The sequence below is a fragment of the Cladophialophora immunda genome (genome assembly GCF_000835495.1).
Source record: "Cladophialophora immunda strain CBS 83496 unplaced genomic scaffold supercont1.8, whole genome shotgun sequence".
In the NCBI taxonomy this organism is placed as follows: Eukaryota; Fungi; Ascomycota; class Eurotiomycetes; order Chaetothyriales; family Herpotrichiellaceae; genus Cladophialophora; species Cladophialophora immunda.
In genome coordinates, this window is record NW_015622548.1 from 57,230 (window position 1) to 74,610 (window position 17,381).

The window sequence follows — 17,381 nt, forward strand, 5'->3', positions numbered from 1 at the left end:
GACCACTTCTAATGTCCGCTGCTGTCTGCACTCCGTCTTTGGGTAAATATTGAGATCGGCTTACCAGGAATCAATGCCAGATCATGCGGCAGGTTCTATTGTGACATGAGATGCGCACGTGGTACTGCTCAAGGCTGCAATTCTTAAATACCCTCAATCCGTCAATTGGACCAGTTGATGAACCTATCTAGTCTGCAGGAGAGGCACCTGATTGTGACGGACCGGTCGAAGCCCTAGATCAGCACATACCACGGCTGTCCTTTCAGTGATGTGGGCGAACCAGCGCATCGATTGAGCGTGGGCGCAGAAAGCTCAGGAGTTGTCTTCATGGCTTTCTAGATCGTCAACATCCTCTTCGTCCGTGTCGTCTTCCTCATCTTCCTCTTCAAACTCTTCTGCCTCGCCACCTGTTCCCTCGTCCCAGCCAGCTTCATCGACCTCCACCTCGCCTTTCAAATCCCAGCGGTCGCCTTGTGCGGCCTGGCTCACGTATTTGACAAATCTCAATGTGCCTTTATCCCTGAGCACGATGCAGAATTTATTCCAGCCCGGGGGACTGGCGAACAGGATACCATCATCTTCATCATCGGCGGATCTGTAGACGGCGGGATCGTGGGCTGGTTTTTTGCCGACACTTGGTAGGGGCTTCGAGTCGCTCTCTTCTGGTAGGCCATCTTCCTCCTCTTCACCCGCCATGTAAACTTCTTCGCCGCCGAACTCGATTTCCGGTGATGTGGAGACTTGGATCTTTTCGACTGCGGCAGCCTTGCCCTTCTTGTCTTTCTCATCCTCGACGCCATTGCGGAAAGACCGACTGCCGTTGGCTTGCTTTTCCAAACCAGTCGCCAGCTTACCATCCTCTTGTTCATCCGAATCTCGTTCTCTTTCCCAGCCCTCACTCGGGGTGATTGAAATGGTGAACTCCAGTCTGGGCGTCTCGCCTTGGTAAGGGTTTGCTAGTGCATAGTCTTTTCCTCGTCGAAACCTGCGAGCTACTGCGCTCTGGCGAATGAGACTTCTTGTCTTCAGCCCTGTAACGAGCGCCAGCCACTTCTTGAAGGCATGTGAATGTATCAAGTCAGCCAGGATTCGGGAGACTGGACATTTGTCGCGATGCAAGGCCTCCGCTGTTTGAAGGTACGCATAGCGTTGCTTGTGTGGTGGACGAGCAACTCTCCAGGCTGAAGGATGATAGGATCTCGATCCGGATGGGACCGGATGTTTGTCCTCACTTTCGACCCTTTGTATATAGTCCTTCAACTCGGCCGCGAATGTGGGGTTGAAGAACTCCTCTAGTTGTAACACTGACATGTCGGCAAATGAGGATGAGAAGTCTTCAATCATGTCCGGAGTTAGATAGCTTGGTGTCAAGTAATGAAGCAAAAAGGTCAAATCTTGCTCTGTGAGTATGCCATCTTCGGTGTCAAGGTCGTCGCCTGGGTCAATCTCCCTCGCGGCAGCTCGACTATCCATGACGCTCCTCGGCTCGTCAAAATGACGAAACGCCAGCTGGGGCTCGTCAAATTCGTTCGAGGCGCTCTTGAGCTGCGCAAGGCTAGATTTCTGAGCCTGTTCTTGTTCCATGCCTTGTTCAAACCCGTCCTCGCCTTCCTGCGGGATGTGATACCAGCCGCTGATTGCCATGCGGACTCTCCTGCCGTCTTGTTCCAGGGTTTCTGCGTGGTAGACTTCTTCCACGTCGTGGTAACTCTCACCAGGCCTGACGGCGAAGAAACTCAATTGCCCGAAGGAAGGTGGAATGTTTAAACTGTGCTGAGCAAGAGGAACCTTGATCTCCTCGCCTGCTTTGTTTCTTTTCGTCTCGGTCGGATACAGCCTCAGTCCGCCGCCCCATTCAGGTTGCCAGGGATGATCTGGGTCTGTCAGGTACAAGATGTAACTGACTCTTCGGCTCCCGATCACATCATCGTGGCACAAAAGATAACTCCCTGGTGTGTAGACATTGACTGCCATGTCGGTCTTTTTCCCAGACACCTTGCCTGCGCCGGTAACAGTGGACACCCATTCCCTAAAATCAGAGCTGTACAGAGCATCTCTCAGGCGAACTAGGCTGGGCAAATGTTTGAGCGACTCAGCATCGAGGTTGGAGAGATTTGCAAGGTCGCCGGATTGGTAGATGCGATAGATGTCCGTCTCTTTCAGGGTAAAATGAATATGGGTAGTGATTTCCTGCCGCACCGAGCGGAGCAGAGGTTCTTGGATCAAAGAGGGTACAACGGCATGCGGATAAGGCACCGACGTTTGGTAAGAATTGCGGAAGGCTTCTCGAGTGTCAAGCCCGAAAAGATCTGATCGAAAAGCAGAATCAATGCTGCTATCGTCGGCCGATACAAGGCGCCTTTTCGGAGGTGACTCTCCATCTTCGGGTGCTTTACGTTTCATCCTGCAAGCAGACAAGATTCAGGTTCTCATGATATCGACTGTAAAAGAACGTGTGGTAAAAATTTCCGCAAGATTTGAATGGGAGTGCGAAATATCCGTGGGAGGAGAATCGGCTGAGTTTGCTCAGGCCACTTTCAACTTTTTTTCTCCGCAACATCAAACATCCCCAATTATATACTCCACAACACTAGTATGTGCCCTCGCATTACGAGATATCTATTCGGAAAGCCAACAAACAGCTATGGGGAAAAGAAGGCATTCGTCGCATCAGCATCGTTCTATTGAAACCACTTGACCATATTGCCCAAGACTGAACATACATGTCTGGTTTCATGTCGCTAACATTGCATGCAACACCAAAATATCTCCTCAGGGTATCTTATCCTATACATGAAATGCGCTCGAAAACTTCATTATTCGTAACCATGCCCAAAGAGAGAGCAGTGCTGAACTCGACATTGATCATGAATGGCCCAATAGATCATGAAAGCTGTATCCTTCAGATGCCCCCAACGACTATGATATCCCTAACTCCAACTTATACCGTTGCCTTCCATTTCTCCTTCTCTCTACCAATCCTGCCAAAGGGCTTATGGAATTTGGTCTTTGTGCTTGGCACATGTCCCGCGGGCGGGGAACTCGATGGTGACGGCGAAGTCGTCTCCCGTAATTCCCAAGGTGTCTTGTCGTCACTGAAAAGCATGCTCGCCCTCAATCCAAGGCGTTCCCGAGAGCTGTCGGGTCGTTTCTCCAGATCTTGTTGGATCCGCGATCGACAAGACTCCGAGGTTTGGCCTGCTGGATCTGCGTTGCCGCGATGACCGACATCATCGGGTAACACCAGCTCCTCAGCCTCTCCCGCCAGGAAAGCGTTGTTGAATTTTGCTCCTGATTTCTTCTTAACCAAAGCTGGCGGCCTCAGCAAGCCAGGTTCAGACAACGACAGAGCCGCCTGTAAACTAGTCATGTCATTTACGCCCTGCCGTAACGGCGAGAGCGATTGGGGGGGCGATGGAGAAGCCGAAAATGGGGCTTGGGAACTTCCAAGCGGCAAGATTGGTTGCAATGGAAAGGATTTGGCGGTGGGTATAGAATGGGACCGAGAAATTCCCATCTGAGCGTTGGCGAGGCGAGGCTCAAATTCAAAACCAACGTGGGCAAGCAGCCTGGAAGATCCTTCTCCTTCCCCAAAATATCGACTGGGAGCCGGGGAGCCGAGAGACTCGTATTCCATGGTCGTTGATCCTGCGAATGTCGCACAAGTGGGAGGTAGTTGGCCCTTGTCCAAGGGAATTCGAGATTCCGTTGTCATGTCTTTGCCATGTTGACAATATGAGCTTGTACCGACCGAGCTGCGTCCACGGCGCAGATTGGAGAGCGTGTCGGGGAGGCTTTCCGTCAAACTTAGAGCGGATGACGATGTTAGAGGAGGGGAGAAGATTGATGCGTCGGTTCTTTGCTGCGACGCCAGATCACCAGAAGAGTTGATCGACTGCGGATAAAATCGCGTACGTGAAGAAGCGCCCTGGGAACCACTTGAGTTGCCGTGAGCACCAAAGGAAGATCCGGTCGTTGAGCTCGAGTTTCGACACCCCATGTTCCTACGCGTTTTATCTTTGCCATCTTCACTGCGATCCTTCGAGTCTGTGGAGAAAAAGGTCTCTCTCTTGTTTCGTTCCTTTTCTTTTTCCTTCTCTCGCCGTTCTCTTTGCTTCACGCTCTCTGGGACTCCGTCCCATTTCGAATTGACTTTGGGGACAAAGTCCGGCATCTTCTCCAACCTCACGTTGGGAACCTTGGTGGCGCTCGTTGACCCATGCTGGGCAATCATCTGGGTGGCAACTTGGTTCAAGGCAATTTGGGTCGGCTCTCGAACTTGAAATAAGCCGCCGAGAATAGAGGGCTTTTTCTGTGGCGTTGAACTGGACTTGCGTCGTGCCTCCTGCGAGCCTTGAGCCGCCTTGTTGGCTTGGATTGCTCGAGTTTCCTTTTGAGCAGCCTCTCGAAGCTCACGAATAGTAAGGCGCGGTCTGAGTGGTTTGGAATCCGCATCTTGATCACTTTGACCAGTCATTGTGTCTTCGTCTTCCGCCAATAGGATGTTTGGGATGTGATTCTGCTTCGGGTCGCTCAAATCGCGCGATGGCGAAAGGATACGGTACAACAGCCCATTGGATGCACCTTGTTGCCTCTCTAGCTCTTCAATGCTCAACACAGTTGTTGGTTTGACCACAACAATGCGGCCGAATGGGAACAGAGGAACAGGTCGCGGAGACGATTAAACCGACATGGCAGAGACGGAAGGAGTGCCAATTCCAACCAGCGAGTGGCGTGCGACGTCCGAGCACAAATCGGTCCGTAAAGGAGGGTGGTGGATCAGAGGTTGCTGAACCTGAGTATTCCCAAGACGCGCCCTGGACGTTGGAAAGACACAAGGGAGACCTCCACATCAGCATGCACACCGGGTTGAGGGCGGTAGCTGGAGGTGAAGAAATATTGCCTAACAAGGAAATCTAGGAAGCAAAATGAGGGATGGGAGAAGTCCAGGTGAGTAGAGATTGTAGCAGGATGCCTGCGCTACGGGAGAGGGAAGCTAGACGTTGGACTTCGCGGTTGACATGGAGATCATCCTGGATCGTCGATGGCAGATTGGACGGGAGCCGGATGGGGGTTGACGGTGGCGGGTTCGGATTGAGCTGTCCCTCTGGCTCCCTCTACCAGGAATCGAGCTGAGAAGCGACTTTGGCCGTGGGGAAAGCAAATGCACATCATTGACAAATGGAGGTAGAGGCTGAGGCCAAGGCAAGCAAGGCCACGATGCAGGGGAACAAAAGAGCAGCCACGTGTGGAGCTGCAACGGGGGGAACGTGCTGTTCGATTCTCAACAGGGCGGATCGCACATGCGCTCAGCGGAAGGGAAAGAAAAAAAGTCGAAGGTGAGTAGGGGAGCATCAAAGGCCGAAATCCAACAGCAGGAGTGATTGGCTGCGGTTTGCGAGCCCCAAGGGTGTTTTCCCCAGATAGACTTCGTATCTACAACAGAGTTCGTCTTCGGGGGAATGTCGAGTGCTTCATTATTGGCTTGGAACCACGTAAAAGAAATTCCCCTGTGAACAAGGAGTGTGGCCCTTGCTTCCAATCGACCTGTCCGCTCCACCAGCCCTCTCTCCCGCCAACTTCTCCACATCTTTGTCCCTCTGGGTGCTTGTACGAGGACATGTTGCGGCGTGCCGAGCGGCCCAGCAGCCTCTGCCCACATCCTATGGGGCTTTTCACTGAATGTTCCGCCTGAAGCAAGGTATGGATTGTTTTGTCGTGTTGCCCTTGTTTGTGGTTCAAGGTTTGCAGACTCAATGGCCGCTACAAGTTACCCGAACCGTAGTCATGCGAACAGTGCACCAGAGGCTTTTTTCAGCCTCCAACTACGTCGTCCTCTCCTGCTCGTAACCTCTACGGGGGCCTGTTGCCTCGGCGTCCGGAAGTGCGCAGGAGAGAGCCCACAAAGGAGTGACAGGTCGTGGAATCCATCAACAAGAATCCATCCGAGGACATACATGGCGATTGTAGTTGTGCCTCAAGGCGGTTTGAGCTGGTGCGCCGTCCCCAAGAGTCAAATGTGGAAGCCTTTAGTCAATTCGAGCATGCGCCAATCCTGCGAAGTACACTCTTCATCACCTCGAGAACAGACAAAGTGGCCTAGAATACAGTTTGCTGGCCACATGGGAGGAACCAACATGCAGGGCGTGTTCAGGGAGAGACACGATCACAGGGCACTCCAACACGTGGCAAGGAACAATGTCGTGGGGCTACTGGCTGGGCGGCATAAGTGACATGCACCTGCATGAGAATGGAACCCTCAACAACCCCTTTGCGGCATTCATCCGAAGCAAAGCAGGTCCCTGGATCAGCGTTGGCTGCCTACAAGAGATGCCAGAACCTTGAGCGGCGAGTATAAAGTCTGGTGGCGAATGGGCCTGGCGCAGACGTGCTTGTTAGCGATCCACTGTTCAGCGATTGCCGAGAGCTACTGTACCTGGGCTCGCTGAAGTGCCCAACGGACTACCTGAGCCATGTAGCTACCTGAGATACGTACAAGTCAATATGTTACGGAGTACGTGGTAGTTGCTTGTCTGCACATCCGCAGACCAGCGGCGCTCCTGCAAGTGGGCATATACCCGGAGAAACTAAGCCCCAAGGTAGTAAGTCCCCCCAACTTATGACCGCTGCCGTCCTGGAAGTAGACGAGGTGCGTTGGTTCCCGTTTGCCTTCAGAACAATCACAGTAACACCAGCTTTTTTTGGCCAAAGTGATACCCACCTAGGTAGCGAGGTTAAAGGGTCGCATCTTGTTTGTTCAAGATGAAGATCATCGCTTTAAATGGACAGGTCGCAGAATGCTTTTTGCTTAGTGGGCACCGTCTAACTGTTCAAGACTTCTGCTCCTCTTTCCGCTTGTGAAAACTGACCCTCGTGACCGCTCACCCTTCGCGTACCGCGCCCTCGTTCCACCACCAGCCTCAGTGGCGCCTTCAAAACCCACGACCTGATACACGAGTATCTGAAGTTCCAGCTCCAACGCAGCTAAAAGTTCGGCAAACTTCGGTTCTGGCCAAAGTTTTGGCTCCTTCGTACCACCTGTCCCTCCTGCTCCTCCCCCGTCTGCATGCGCATGCCTCCAGTTGACCATGACCGACCAAAGCAGACAAGACAACGTGGACAAGGGTTCGCAGCATGCCTTACCTTTTTCCACCCCAGCACGCCCTCGAACTACCACTGAGCACGAGTCAGGCGGAAGTCCTCAACGTCCGTCCTATTCGCCAGTCACTCCGACTTTGTCTCATACCAGCCTGGCCTCCCATGATGGTGTAGGAGTAGACCTCCCACCTGCGCAATGGATGGACGAGCCGCCTGAACCCCTCCCAGTTAGCCTAGATGACAATCCAGACGCAATGGCCTTACGAGCCACCTTATCTATCCTCCAAATCCAGCGGCAGCAGGCCCTACGGGATATGCAGGAGTTGGATAAGATGAAAAAGGCTGCTTTGGAAGATCCCGACCAATTTATCAAAGACCTTCAGGCAGGGAAACTCAGTCGCTCGCCACGGTCTGGTATAGATGTTGATGAGCCAGAGCTTGTTGCCGCCGAGGACAAAGAAAGAGATGCGTCCAAGTTTGGACACTTCCCACGCGCTCAAAACATCGTCCGCACTCCACCGGTCGAGTGGGCCAAATATCACATTGTCGGCGAGCCGTTAGACCGAATACACAAGAGCCAGCAACAATATCCAGGAGTTAGCGACGAATCGCTGGAGACACTAGATCGCCCTCAGCCTCACACGATCGCGGCTCCGTATCGCCCCTTTGTGGACAAGCTGGAACAGCCACGAGCTCAATCGAATCCACGTAATTCGGAATCTTGAATATCTGTTTCCATTCACTTAATGCGTCACGCTATGACACAGCTAGATATCACCGTCGCTGTCACTATCGAAAGACCCCTGGAGCGGTTGCTTGCCACCAGCAAGACTTGCCATGTTCACTCCACGGGGAGTCCCAAACTGCCGTTTCCCTGTCAACCACATTGTGAAAGCTCTCGCGGGCAATCCCATGCTATGGTATGTGTTTCCACAGCCAGACCCGATCTGTTGTTGGGAGGGACCACTTCAAGCCATTCATCTTCGCAGATACATTTTTGGCTGTTCACTTCTTCAGAGAGCAGCTGTCTGCTAGAGCCAGGTACTTCTTGTACGTACTCTTATGTTTCGCAGTCTCCAACCTCTCAGCAGCGACGCAAAGGGGGCAGCGAGGCCCTTTTACCATAGCAGCTTTGTCCGCTTTGAGGCCCTGCACTTGCATGGGATCGCCTCCCCAAGTCCCTTTGTTGTCCAGGTGCTCCGTGTCGATGAATTGGAGGCACGTATAGCACAGCCGATACTGCCGGGGCATGGTGTCACGGATGCGAACAAGCATTTGCAGACGATGGATTCGAAGGGAGCGCTTAGGCACTTGATGGTCGTAGTCCTTCTTGTTCTTCTCCGCTTTCAATTCTTCGTACGACGCGGCTTGGATTTTGCATGTAAGAGCTAAGGAGGCGCGATCTGCGTTGAGTGGCAGCGCTTTGAAGATCATGGCTCGGACTTCCTGTGGAAGCTTGGTGAGATTGTGCTCCTGGTTTTGAATGGTCCCGGTCTTGTACACCTGGACCACAGTGAGTTTCCAGTGGTGATATTATTGGGTCGACAGTGCTAACCTTGGCAGGGATAGTGGTGTCTTTGAGACGTACGCGTAGCTTCTTGAGACGGTTGGCAATCTTCTTCTGTCTCCTGGCGGTCTCCATCGCTTTCTTGAACTCTTTGTACTCTTTCGCCAGAGTTGTTTCCGCTTCAGCAATCCTAGCACAAGTCAGTTCAAGCTGATTATGTCTCCAGGAAATATGTTGTCGCTCACACAACAGGTGTTGGCGTAACAACAGGCATAGCTGGCGGAGGACGGAGGTGATGAAGCCACTTTCCACTTTGAAAGGGCCAAAGTCATGTACAGTGATTGAAGACCGTTGTGTGAATCGTCAATGATCATGAGATATCACGTTGCGAAGTAGGGCAGATGAATCTGAGGATGAGCGTGAGTTGACACAGCGATGAGACAAAAAGGATGAGATCAAGGCAACCCTTTGCGCTCTCGCAACGGACGTCTGAGCATGAATCTCAGGATGGGCCTTATGGACTCGTTGCGCTTTCATGGGAAAATGCTCGAGGAGAATCCAGAGATCATTTACAATGACAGATTCCAGAGGAATATTTGACTGCTCATGGCATGTGCCTGCAAGCCGCATGGGCCAGGAGTCGAACACATGTGATATTTGCAGGAAGAACGGTTTACCGGAGACCTCTTATTTACTCGCGAGTCCAAACGTTCGTCTCTGCCGACCTCAGCAGTATGGCTTCATGGATTCAAACACGTGCGATGGCTATCAGTGTTCTTGGCGGCCTCCCACGAAGTCTTCAGCCATCCAGCCTTCTGGATTAGGGGTGTACAGCGCGAGATCGGTCGCGGACACTTTGTTCGAGGAGTGTGTTTGACTCCTGTTTCGCGTCCGGGATCCATCGACATTGATCAACCACTTTCCTCTCAACAAATATTTTACAAGACGTGGAAGGATGGAGTTTGCACTTTGCCAACCCAGCGAAAGGCTCATCGCAGCGACCGAGCAACAGAGTCTATAAATGGAACCTGGTGCATCCGTGGAATGGGTGTTTCGGAGGGTAAATGGCAGCAGCCTTCAGCCTCGCGATAAGTTCAGCCTCGCCAGGCTCGGACCCCAATGAGGACGAGGCCGGCTGCAATGACGTCAACGCTTTCTGATCAACTACTATGACACAATCAACCGAATTACCTATACCATCCAGTGGTACCGCTGGAAGATATCCTTTCCCGCGCCTCTTTGTCCTTATCAACCAGGTTAGATCTCGCAGGCTACACAGCAGACAACGTCCAATATAATATTAGCGGCACCTCATCTTTCTGATCGTCCCATTAGCATCAATATTCGTAACGCTCTGCAACTTGCCACCCTTTCGTAGACTCCTGTCAGAGAGGAGGTTCCCCTGCTTCAACTTCCTTGCCTTCCTGCATACTCCCTGAAACCTTCAAACTACCACGATGTCCGAACTCGACCCGCAGGCACCTTCTCAGCCAAGCCAACAGACTGGCTTGAACCAAGGCCTAAACCCTGCTTCAAAGACCTCCCAAGAACAAACTGCAGCACAGGACACATCCTCTACCCAGTCCAAGACTGTTGACCGCCGATCTGCCCATGATGTCCCTTCAGAACACGGCGAAGCCGCCAAACCAGGGGCTCTGGGTATTGGCGAGCGAGGGCCCCTCACAGAAAGACGAATTCCTGAGTCCGATGCGCAAAACTACTCAGAAGGCAACAGCAATTTAGAAGGCGAGCAAATGCGGATGCCAGGTGAAGGCAATGTCGCGAGAGCCGTGCGAAAGGGTGGTGGCGGAGGATATGGTGAGGAAGAGAGTCTGACCCAGAACATAGACAGGAAAGCGGCCGATCATGAGCGAGAGTTGCACAGGAGGGGGGAGCGGACTGGGAAAGAGATCGAGGAAGAAGAGCAGGAAGATTGGACGGGCAAAAAAGCAGATATTGCCAGTGCATTGGGCCAAGGAAGAGAAGGCCGTGACGAGGCGAGTCGGCCGGCGGTGGTTCTGGCTGCGGAAGAGTGAATGGAGGGAAAAGGATGTTATGACCTGCGAGCACCCGAGACTATGGTTGACGAGCAGCAACAACTATTGAAGTGTCCACAGGAAGGCCACAAAGGCTGGGCGCGTCTCGCTGTTCTTATCAGCCCTCATAAACATGGAATTTCTTCATTGGTCCCCCAATTCTCATTGCTCTCGCGCATCGTAACAGGGATGCCTTCTCTATTTGACCTCTCAATGAGACAATTCTCGGTCTGTAGCCCTCGATGCCGCGCTTGAAGCTCACGTCACCTTGGATGTCAGAAGGACCAGGGTAGACGGGACTCCCAGGTTCAGTCTTAGCGGCATGACCACGGCTCCAAATTCTGCGCAGCATGTGACAATGATACCTTTCCAGTAACGACGAAGAAAACATCCGATCTGCCCGAGACCCCAGACTTTCAGCTTTGTGATATGTGGGCTAAGACCTTTGTTCCCCGAACTCGGACACAATGGTGACAGCCACCCTTCTATGCTTCCGGCAAGAGAGCAACAACGCCCGAGTCCGGAAACAAAGAAAAGAGAGGTCAGCATCTCCGAGTAGTGACACGGGCTGTATGAGGAAACGACAGCACTTCAAACTCACGTTGAGCTCGAAGCGCAATTCGTTTGCGCGCCATGATGCTGGCCCCTTTCGCCACCAATGTCTTGAGATTGATTCGCTGCAAGAGCCTTTGAATATGGAAAAGAAGGCAGTCGACTGCAAAACACCCACAACTTCGCCCAGGAAGAGAGAATATGTGTTGGTACACATCCTATATCTTCCTGACTTGCGGGCACGTCACTCTTTCCAGCAGCCCCATCCCAAACTCCAAGTGCCCACAAGAACTATCGAAATTGAATCGACAACAGACGGAAGGAGCGCGATGCGAGAGACCCCGACCCCGGTTTGATGCAGAGCCTGCCCCGTCGAGCGATCCCACAGACTCGGCGACGTCCATGCGCTGTCCCGACAAGCTGACCCATCCACTGCGCACCTTCGGTATCAACACCCTCTGCCCACCTTGTCAGGATGAGCGAGATGCTCGAACGAATGCCTTTGAAGTGTACATGCGCGAAGATCTCGAGAGGCGCATTCTCACGCGATCTGCAGAACGAAACGAGACAGGCTCGGAGCTGGGCCGAAGAAGGCTATTCCGAGCGTCCACAACGCTTGCCATAATAATGGAGCACCATACTTCGGCAGGGTTGACAGCAGGGGTGATGGAGGCGGACGGCGTTGCCCAACCTCTGACGACGAGGCTGCCAACGGAAAGGCCGAGTCAGGTCGCGAACGGGCCGCTAGAAGTATGGGAACACCAACGGAGTGTCAAAGACGACATATCAAGCCAGCGACAATTCAGGGCGAAATCTCCTCAGCAGCCTGCGATTCGCGCTCGCCGTAGATCGCCACCAAGGTTGTCTTTCGCTGCGTTTTCAGCTACACCTGATACGATCAGTTTCGATCGAGGTTCAAGCCAGAGTCTGCCAAGATTATAAGTTGGAGGATGTTGTTGCAACTTCAGACTCGGTACCATCAACACTGGCGATCCACTTGGACCGGGGATTCACGAGCAGAAACCGTGGCGGGGGAATCACGGAATCGCGCTCGGGATTTGGGGCATTCCGGACAGCATATGTGCTCAATTTTTTCTCTTTGATGTAGATGGTGATATGCATGCCATAATCCGCCTCTGCAATGCCTGAGAGTCATAGATTTCCATCCATGTCCTTTGTATATTCGAAGGCGTAAGGCGGCGCAGCTTGGTCACCAGATGCAGCTAGCTGTACCTGAAGACTCTCGCAATTTCTCCAGCCGCTTTTGGGGGGTGGTGGCTGATCTTGGCACTAGCCGTAGCTTGAACCGAGCTCTACTGGCGGGCGTCTGTCGTTCTGTAGTCGACGTGCACAGAATCACATTGCGTTTTCCTCAGCTCCTCGTCCAAGGCTCCATAGGGTACCTCCTTTTGAACTGTGTCCGCTAGAAATTGGGGGCATTCAGTGTGCAAGGGGAACGGGCGCATGTCCTTTTGACGCTTCTTCATCCCGTCCTCCCTTGAACAATCCTGACCACACCTCACACCCTTTCAAGAAGCCCCGACTGAACGGTCACTATGCCTACGCCTGAGTCAGAGTTGTTTCTGCGCCAGAAACCAAAAGTCCCGCCGACATTCCAGGGCGTCGATTTTCAAGACAATGAAGCAGTCGCCGATGCAAGAGACGCAATCGTTCGAGAACAATGGGTTCAGAGGATGATGAGGAGATTGGTGGGAGAGGAGATGGGTATGTTACTTACTGTTCTTTCTGTATCATCGTCCGCGGGAGCTTGAATGCAGAGAGGGAGATGAAAATGCGCCAATAGGGTGTGGTCGTGGTCATGGAATCTCTTGGAGTGAGGGATACAGCCATGCAGGATATACTCCATTCCCCAGCACGCTCTTTCTAACCTAACCTAATGAACTGCTTTCATAGGCAAATGCTACGCGCGCGAAGGAGTCAACCATCTTGAGAAATGCGGAAAATACAGAGGTAAACTCCCTCAACCCCAGCTACCTGTCCCCGATCGACTTTCCATCGCATCTAACCCTTCAAAATTTCAAAGATCGCTACCTCCAGCTCCTCAAATCGACTCGCGAAGCCGGCTACCGTGGCCAGCAGCAGAACTACATCCCCGGCGTCGATGGTCCTGCAGGTGGACCAGAGATTCATACGGACTACCCGAGTGCACAAGAGGCGAAGGGATCCAGAGGGACAGATCACAGACCAGGCAATACGACCCGAAAGGGCGGCGATACACTGTACTAGGAAACAACAGAGCTCGACTACGTGATCGGGAGAGGAGACAGCCGCGGATCATCTGATCTACAACTTCTAGCCATGGGAAGGACTGTGTACATACAACATGGCGTGGTCCATTCGAGACCAATATCAAGAGAATCTGGAAATGTTCCTCGTGCTGTGTCCCGTGGTGTTATCTGGGTGGCTGAAGAAGCCATTGAGCTCCAAAATTCGGGGAGTCACTCTAGTGTAAAGGATGATCAGAAAATCAAGGCCACATGAGTATTCGTCCTTTCCCTCTGATACGATCCGTTGGAAGTTTAACCTCCTGGGTGCGAGCAGAGGGAACGGAGAAATGCTCCCTCGAACATTGATCCAGAGTCTCCATGGTCGTTTTCAGATTGTTGATATCTTGTTTACTCTGGGACACTTTTACCGGACAAAAGGCCAGTTAGAGAAGGTCAACCTATACACCTTTTTTGAGGCACTGGAAAATATCACCGCACCGGACAGAAGGTCCCTGCGTGAACGAAACCCAAGGAGCTATTGGATCTTTCTTCCATTCTCATTCGGACCCCACAACCAATGTCCCCATAACCAATGTCCCCATCACGTTATCAGATTTCAAAGCTTGCTTCTCTTGCCCGCCTTCTCCGCCGCAAAGGTTGCCAGGGCATCCATCAACGGCGGACTGAGCACGTCATATGGCTCCAATCCCAGCTCCCGCAAGCGCTTCCGCACATCGTCCATCTTCTCCGGGGGATAGCCCTGCTCAATCAAGCTCGACACGAACGCCGCGAACTGTGGCTCCTGCCAGCCCTTGTCGTCGCTCAGGTCGACGTGCACGAAGCTTAATCCCTTGAACGCATGGTCTTTTTCGACCGGCCCGTACATATGGACACCACAGTCCTTGCACGCATTGCGCAAGATGGTGGCGTTCTCGTCCAATACGGCGAGTTTATGTCCGTTCTTGGTCACGCGCACATTCTCGCTTGGGATGACTGCCACGACGGAGAACAGAGCACCATCGGGCTTCCAGCACTGAGAACAGCCGCAGACGTGATTGTGGAGGACGTTGCCTTTCAGCTCGACCTCGACTGGATCGGAAGCACAGTGACAACGCAGGGTGCCGCCGGGAAAGTTGTCTTTGCCCTTTGTGATGCCGTTATCGATGAGAGGATGCAGGGATGGTGCCATGGTGCTCATATAAAATCTCGGTTGGTGGTATAGAATTCAGCTGGTGACAGAAAGTAACGGCTGGGGAGTACACGCTTGCAGTAGCATCCGACAGGGTTCTCACCGCGCTTTATACCCTCAGCAGAGCATCGGGGACGTGCTCTTCACACTTCCGTAAACAAAGCCCCAGATCCTTGCTTTGGGAATCCCATTGGTGCCGTCTTATGCTGGCATCATATGAGGGGTAAATGAATGAATCGATCCGCCTCCTTCAGGCACCTCGCTCATCCGCTCCGTTTTGAGACAGACGACGCCCCTCAACTTCCACATGTGCAATCCGCATGTCCGATGGCAAGTGGGAATACCCTGGACACGCTCAGTCCTTGCTACGCAGGCTGGAAGCTCTGCTCCCACACTCGACCGGCAGTTGCGGGGATAGACCGAAATCCGCGTTTACGTTCGGGAAATGTCGTGTCAGACTCAGCAAGCGAGGTGGAGGTGAATGTCAATGGAGGAGTTCAGTCCTTACCATATCTTGACAGATCCGTAAGTAACCATCTTTTGGGGATGCATCGGTAGCTCTCGACCGGAGGAATCTGGCAGATGAGGTCAGAAAACTGCCGACTAGCGTCCAACGGCCAGATCGAAGAGAGGTCTGAAGAGGGAGGGAGTCGGCAAGGAGGGGGCGAGGAGGATGGAACTGCACTGTGTGGTCGGTTGATGCTCAGTAGACGAGAGTTCGGCAAAGTGCAACAAGCTGCGATGCATCAACTGGGCCATGTGAGCATCTGGGCATCTGGGCGCCTGGGCGCCCGCAGCACCAAGCCTTGCGAGCAAACTTTGTAGGACCAACAACAGCCTTTCACCAACTGTTACGTGTCATGTCGAGCCTCGTAGACACCGCCCACGGCCTCTGAGTCCAAATGACATGAATTCTCCTCGATCCGCCGAAGCGTGACCAAACATGCCCTTTCCGTTTGTGCTTTCCACCACCTCCCACATCTCCTTTCAAGCCAGCCTTATCTCATCCACCCACCCGTCCCTCCCATCCGCAACAACATCTCAACGGGCGGCTCTCCGGGCGGCTTTGAAGGCTCACAAGAGACTGTCAGCAGCAGACCAAGCCACCAATCTTTTGTCTCTAGCCTCCACGGCCCAAAGCTATATACGCTACCTCGTCACGCTCGACGTCGCTCTCTCTGGCAAACCTGTGGCTGGTGAGGTTGTTGACATTGCACTTGCCAAAGAGCCCGAGATCGAATGGCGGCCAACCCTCGGCGCCAATGCCATCCCAGGCCGTGAGAACGAGAGGGCCAAGGGCAAGGGGCTTGACTACGAGCTTTTCTTTGTGCATCATACACTGGCGCTCATTCAGAATCTACTCGCTCGACAGTCTCTCCTCGGGCTCTACTCTTCGGTTAATCCGACGTTAGAGCAACGGACATCACTGATCCAGGGTGCCTCTAAATGCCTCCAGACGGCACACGCGATCCATTCCTATCTTCTGCTGAGGGCAAACTCTTCTAGCGATGGGCCTCCCTCATTCCCGCCCAGTGCGGTGGATGTGTCGGCAAGTGTGCAGTTGGCTCTGCAGCACTTGACCCATGCCGAATTTAATTTGCTCTGTGTGTTGAAGGAAGACCCGTACCCCGCAATCCTCGTTCAGTCACGGAACAAGGACGATAAAGAGTGGATGATCAGAGCTCCACAGATCGCCAAGGTTCGGGGCCAGGTATTGACTCGGCTCTGCATCGGAGCTGCAGATCATGCTTCTGCTGCTATTGTAGCACTGAAGGTCGAGACCACAAAGGCATCGAGAGAGCTCCTGGAATACTGTGATGGTATCCACAGGGCATCACGAGCCAAAGCTTGCAGATTCCAGGCTCTAGAGGAGGATACACATGAAGGCCAAACAGGGAAAGCAATCGCGTGGCTCAGAGCGGCCATGAATGAGCTGGGAGTTGAAATGGGGAAGGATGGTGCCAAGGCTTCGGGTCTGGGCAAACTGAAGGCGTCTTGGATTGAACGAAGAGAAGACAAACGGATCGAAAAAGGCAGCACCACGTGGGGGATGGACGGCGGTAAGCTCGAGGAAGGTCGAATCGTCGAATACCTGGATCAGAAGTTCAACAAACAAAACGATACTATCAACGTTCAGCTGATCCCGGAGTGGAAACTGTTGCTGGCCCTATTGCCCAGCGGGATGAACATGCCGGTAGCTGAGAAATGGAAGCCGGCACCGTTGGAGGAAACAGAGTTGGCGGCAATGAGGGCACCGCCAGACCACGACGAACTGGGCGCCACAAACAGCTCAGATGAGAACGAAGATAGCATGGCGGTACCAGCAGGAGCTTTCCCTGGTACGCAACGCGATTATGGTAGTGGGACGAGTTATTATTGAAGCGGATAGATTCTCCAGACAGGGAAGGCTGGCACGAGACAGAACTGCACCAACGGCGTGATCAGCAAATGATAGTTCTCTTTTCGACGTCTGGAGTAATTACGCTGGCGATATGCTCTGCTGTCCACTGGACCATGTGCAATGGGCAGGAAACATCAAGACCTGACGCAGGTTTGCATGTTCATAATGTACCTAGTATGTAGGAGGTCAGGTTGCCAGCCTCGCCAGCCTCGCCAGCCTCGGCCTTGCCCCTGACTTGCCAACACCCAACCTCCACGCACCCCTTTCTGTGTTTCAGCATCGTTTCACCCTCTGTTCCCACCACCAATCATCCTCCCAAGCAACTGACTCACAGTCACCCTCCCAGTTCACCCCGAATTCGTAGCTCGTT

At 53.0% G+C, this 17,381-nt stretch overlaps 7 protein-coding genes across 7 annotated transcripts; 3 read left to right on the top strand and 4 right to left on the bottom strand.

The window, feature by feature from the left end:
- Positions 1 to 56: 56 nt before the first annotated feature.
- Positions 57 to 2,513, bottom strand: PV07_12102 (uncharacterized protein). Its single transcript, XM_016399595.1, has one exon. The coding sequence runs from the start codon at positions 2,401 to 2,403 to the stop codon at positions 313 to 315; it is 2,091 nt and encodes a 696-aa protein (XP_016242407.1). The 5' UTR covers positions 2,404 to 2,513; the 3' UTR covers positions 57 to 312.
- Positions 2,514 to 2,663: 150 nt separating this feature from the next.
- On the bottom strand, positions 2,664 to 5,295 carry PV07_12103 (uncharacterized protein). Its single transcript, XM_016399596.1, has one exon. The coding sequence runs from the start codon at positions 4,475 to 4,477 to the stop codon at positions 2,942 to 2,944; it is 1,536 nt and encodes a 511-aa protein (XP_016242408.1). The 5' UTR covers positions 4,478 to 5,295; the 3' UTR covers positions 2,664 to 2,941.
- A 1,793-nt stretch (positions 5,296 to 7,088) lies between these two features.
- On the top strand, positions 7,089 to 7,823 carry PV07_12104 (uncharacterized protein; the record flags this gene model as incomplete). The annotated part of the gene is made up of 1 exon (XM_016399597.1): positions 7,089 to 7,823. The coding sequence occupies one exon, from the start codon at positions 7,089 to 7,091 to the stop codon at positions 7,821 to 7,823; it is 735 nt and encodes a 244-aa protein (XP_016242409.1).
- Positions 7,824 to 8,103: 280 nt separating this feature from the next.
- On the bottom strand, positions 8,104 to 8,879 carry PV07_12105 (uncharacterized protein; the record flags this gene model as incomplete). The annotated part of the gene is made up of 3 exons (XM_016399598.1): positions 8,104 to 8,601; positions 8,654 to 8,795; positions 8,851 to 8,879. The coding sequence occupies 3 exons, from the start codon at positions 8,877 to 8,879 to the stop codon at positions 8,104 to 8,106; spliced, it is 669 nt and encodes a 222-aa protein (XP_016242410.1).
- Positions 8,880 to 10,062: 1,183 nt separating this feature from the next.
- PV07_12106 (uncharacterized protein) lies at positions 10,063 to 10,641 on the top strand (the record flags this gene model as incomplete). Its single annotated transcript, XM_016399599.1, has 1 exon — positions 10,063 to 10,641. One exon carries the CDS (start codon positions 10,063 to 10,065, stop codon positions 10,639 to 10,641), a length of 579 nt encoding a protein of 192 aa, XP_016242411.1.
- Positions 10,642 to 14,037: 3,396 nt separating this feature from the next.
- PV07_12107 (S-(hydroxymethyl)glutathione synthase) lies at positions 14,038 to 14,610 on the bottom strand (the record flags this gene model as incomplete). Its single annotated transcript, XM_016399600.1, has 1 exon — positions 14,038 to 14,610. The coding sequence occupies one exon, from the start codon at positions 14,608 to 14,610 to the stop codon at positions 14,038 to 14,040; it is 573 nt and encodes a 190-aa protein (XP_016242412.1).
- Positions 14,611 to 15,411: 801 nt separating this feature from the next.
- PV07_12108 (uncharacterized protein) lies at positions 15,412 to 17,183 on the top strand. Its single transcript, XM_016399601.1, has one exon. It carries the CDS (start codon positions 15,554 to 15,556, stop codon positions 16,988 to 16,990), a length of 1,437 nt encoding a protein of 478 aa, XP_016242413.1. The 5' UTR covers positions 15,412 to 15,553; the 3' UTR covers positions 16,991 to 17,183.
- The last annotated feature ends 198 nt before the right edge of the window (positions 17,184 to 17,381 follow it).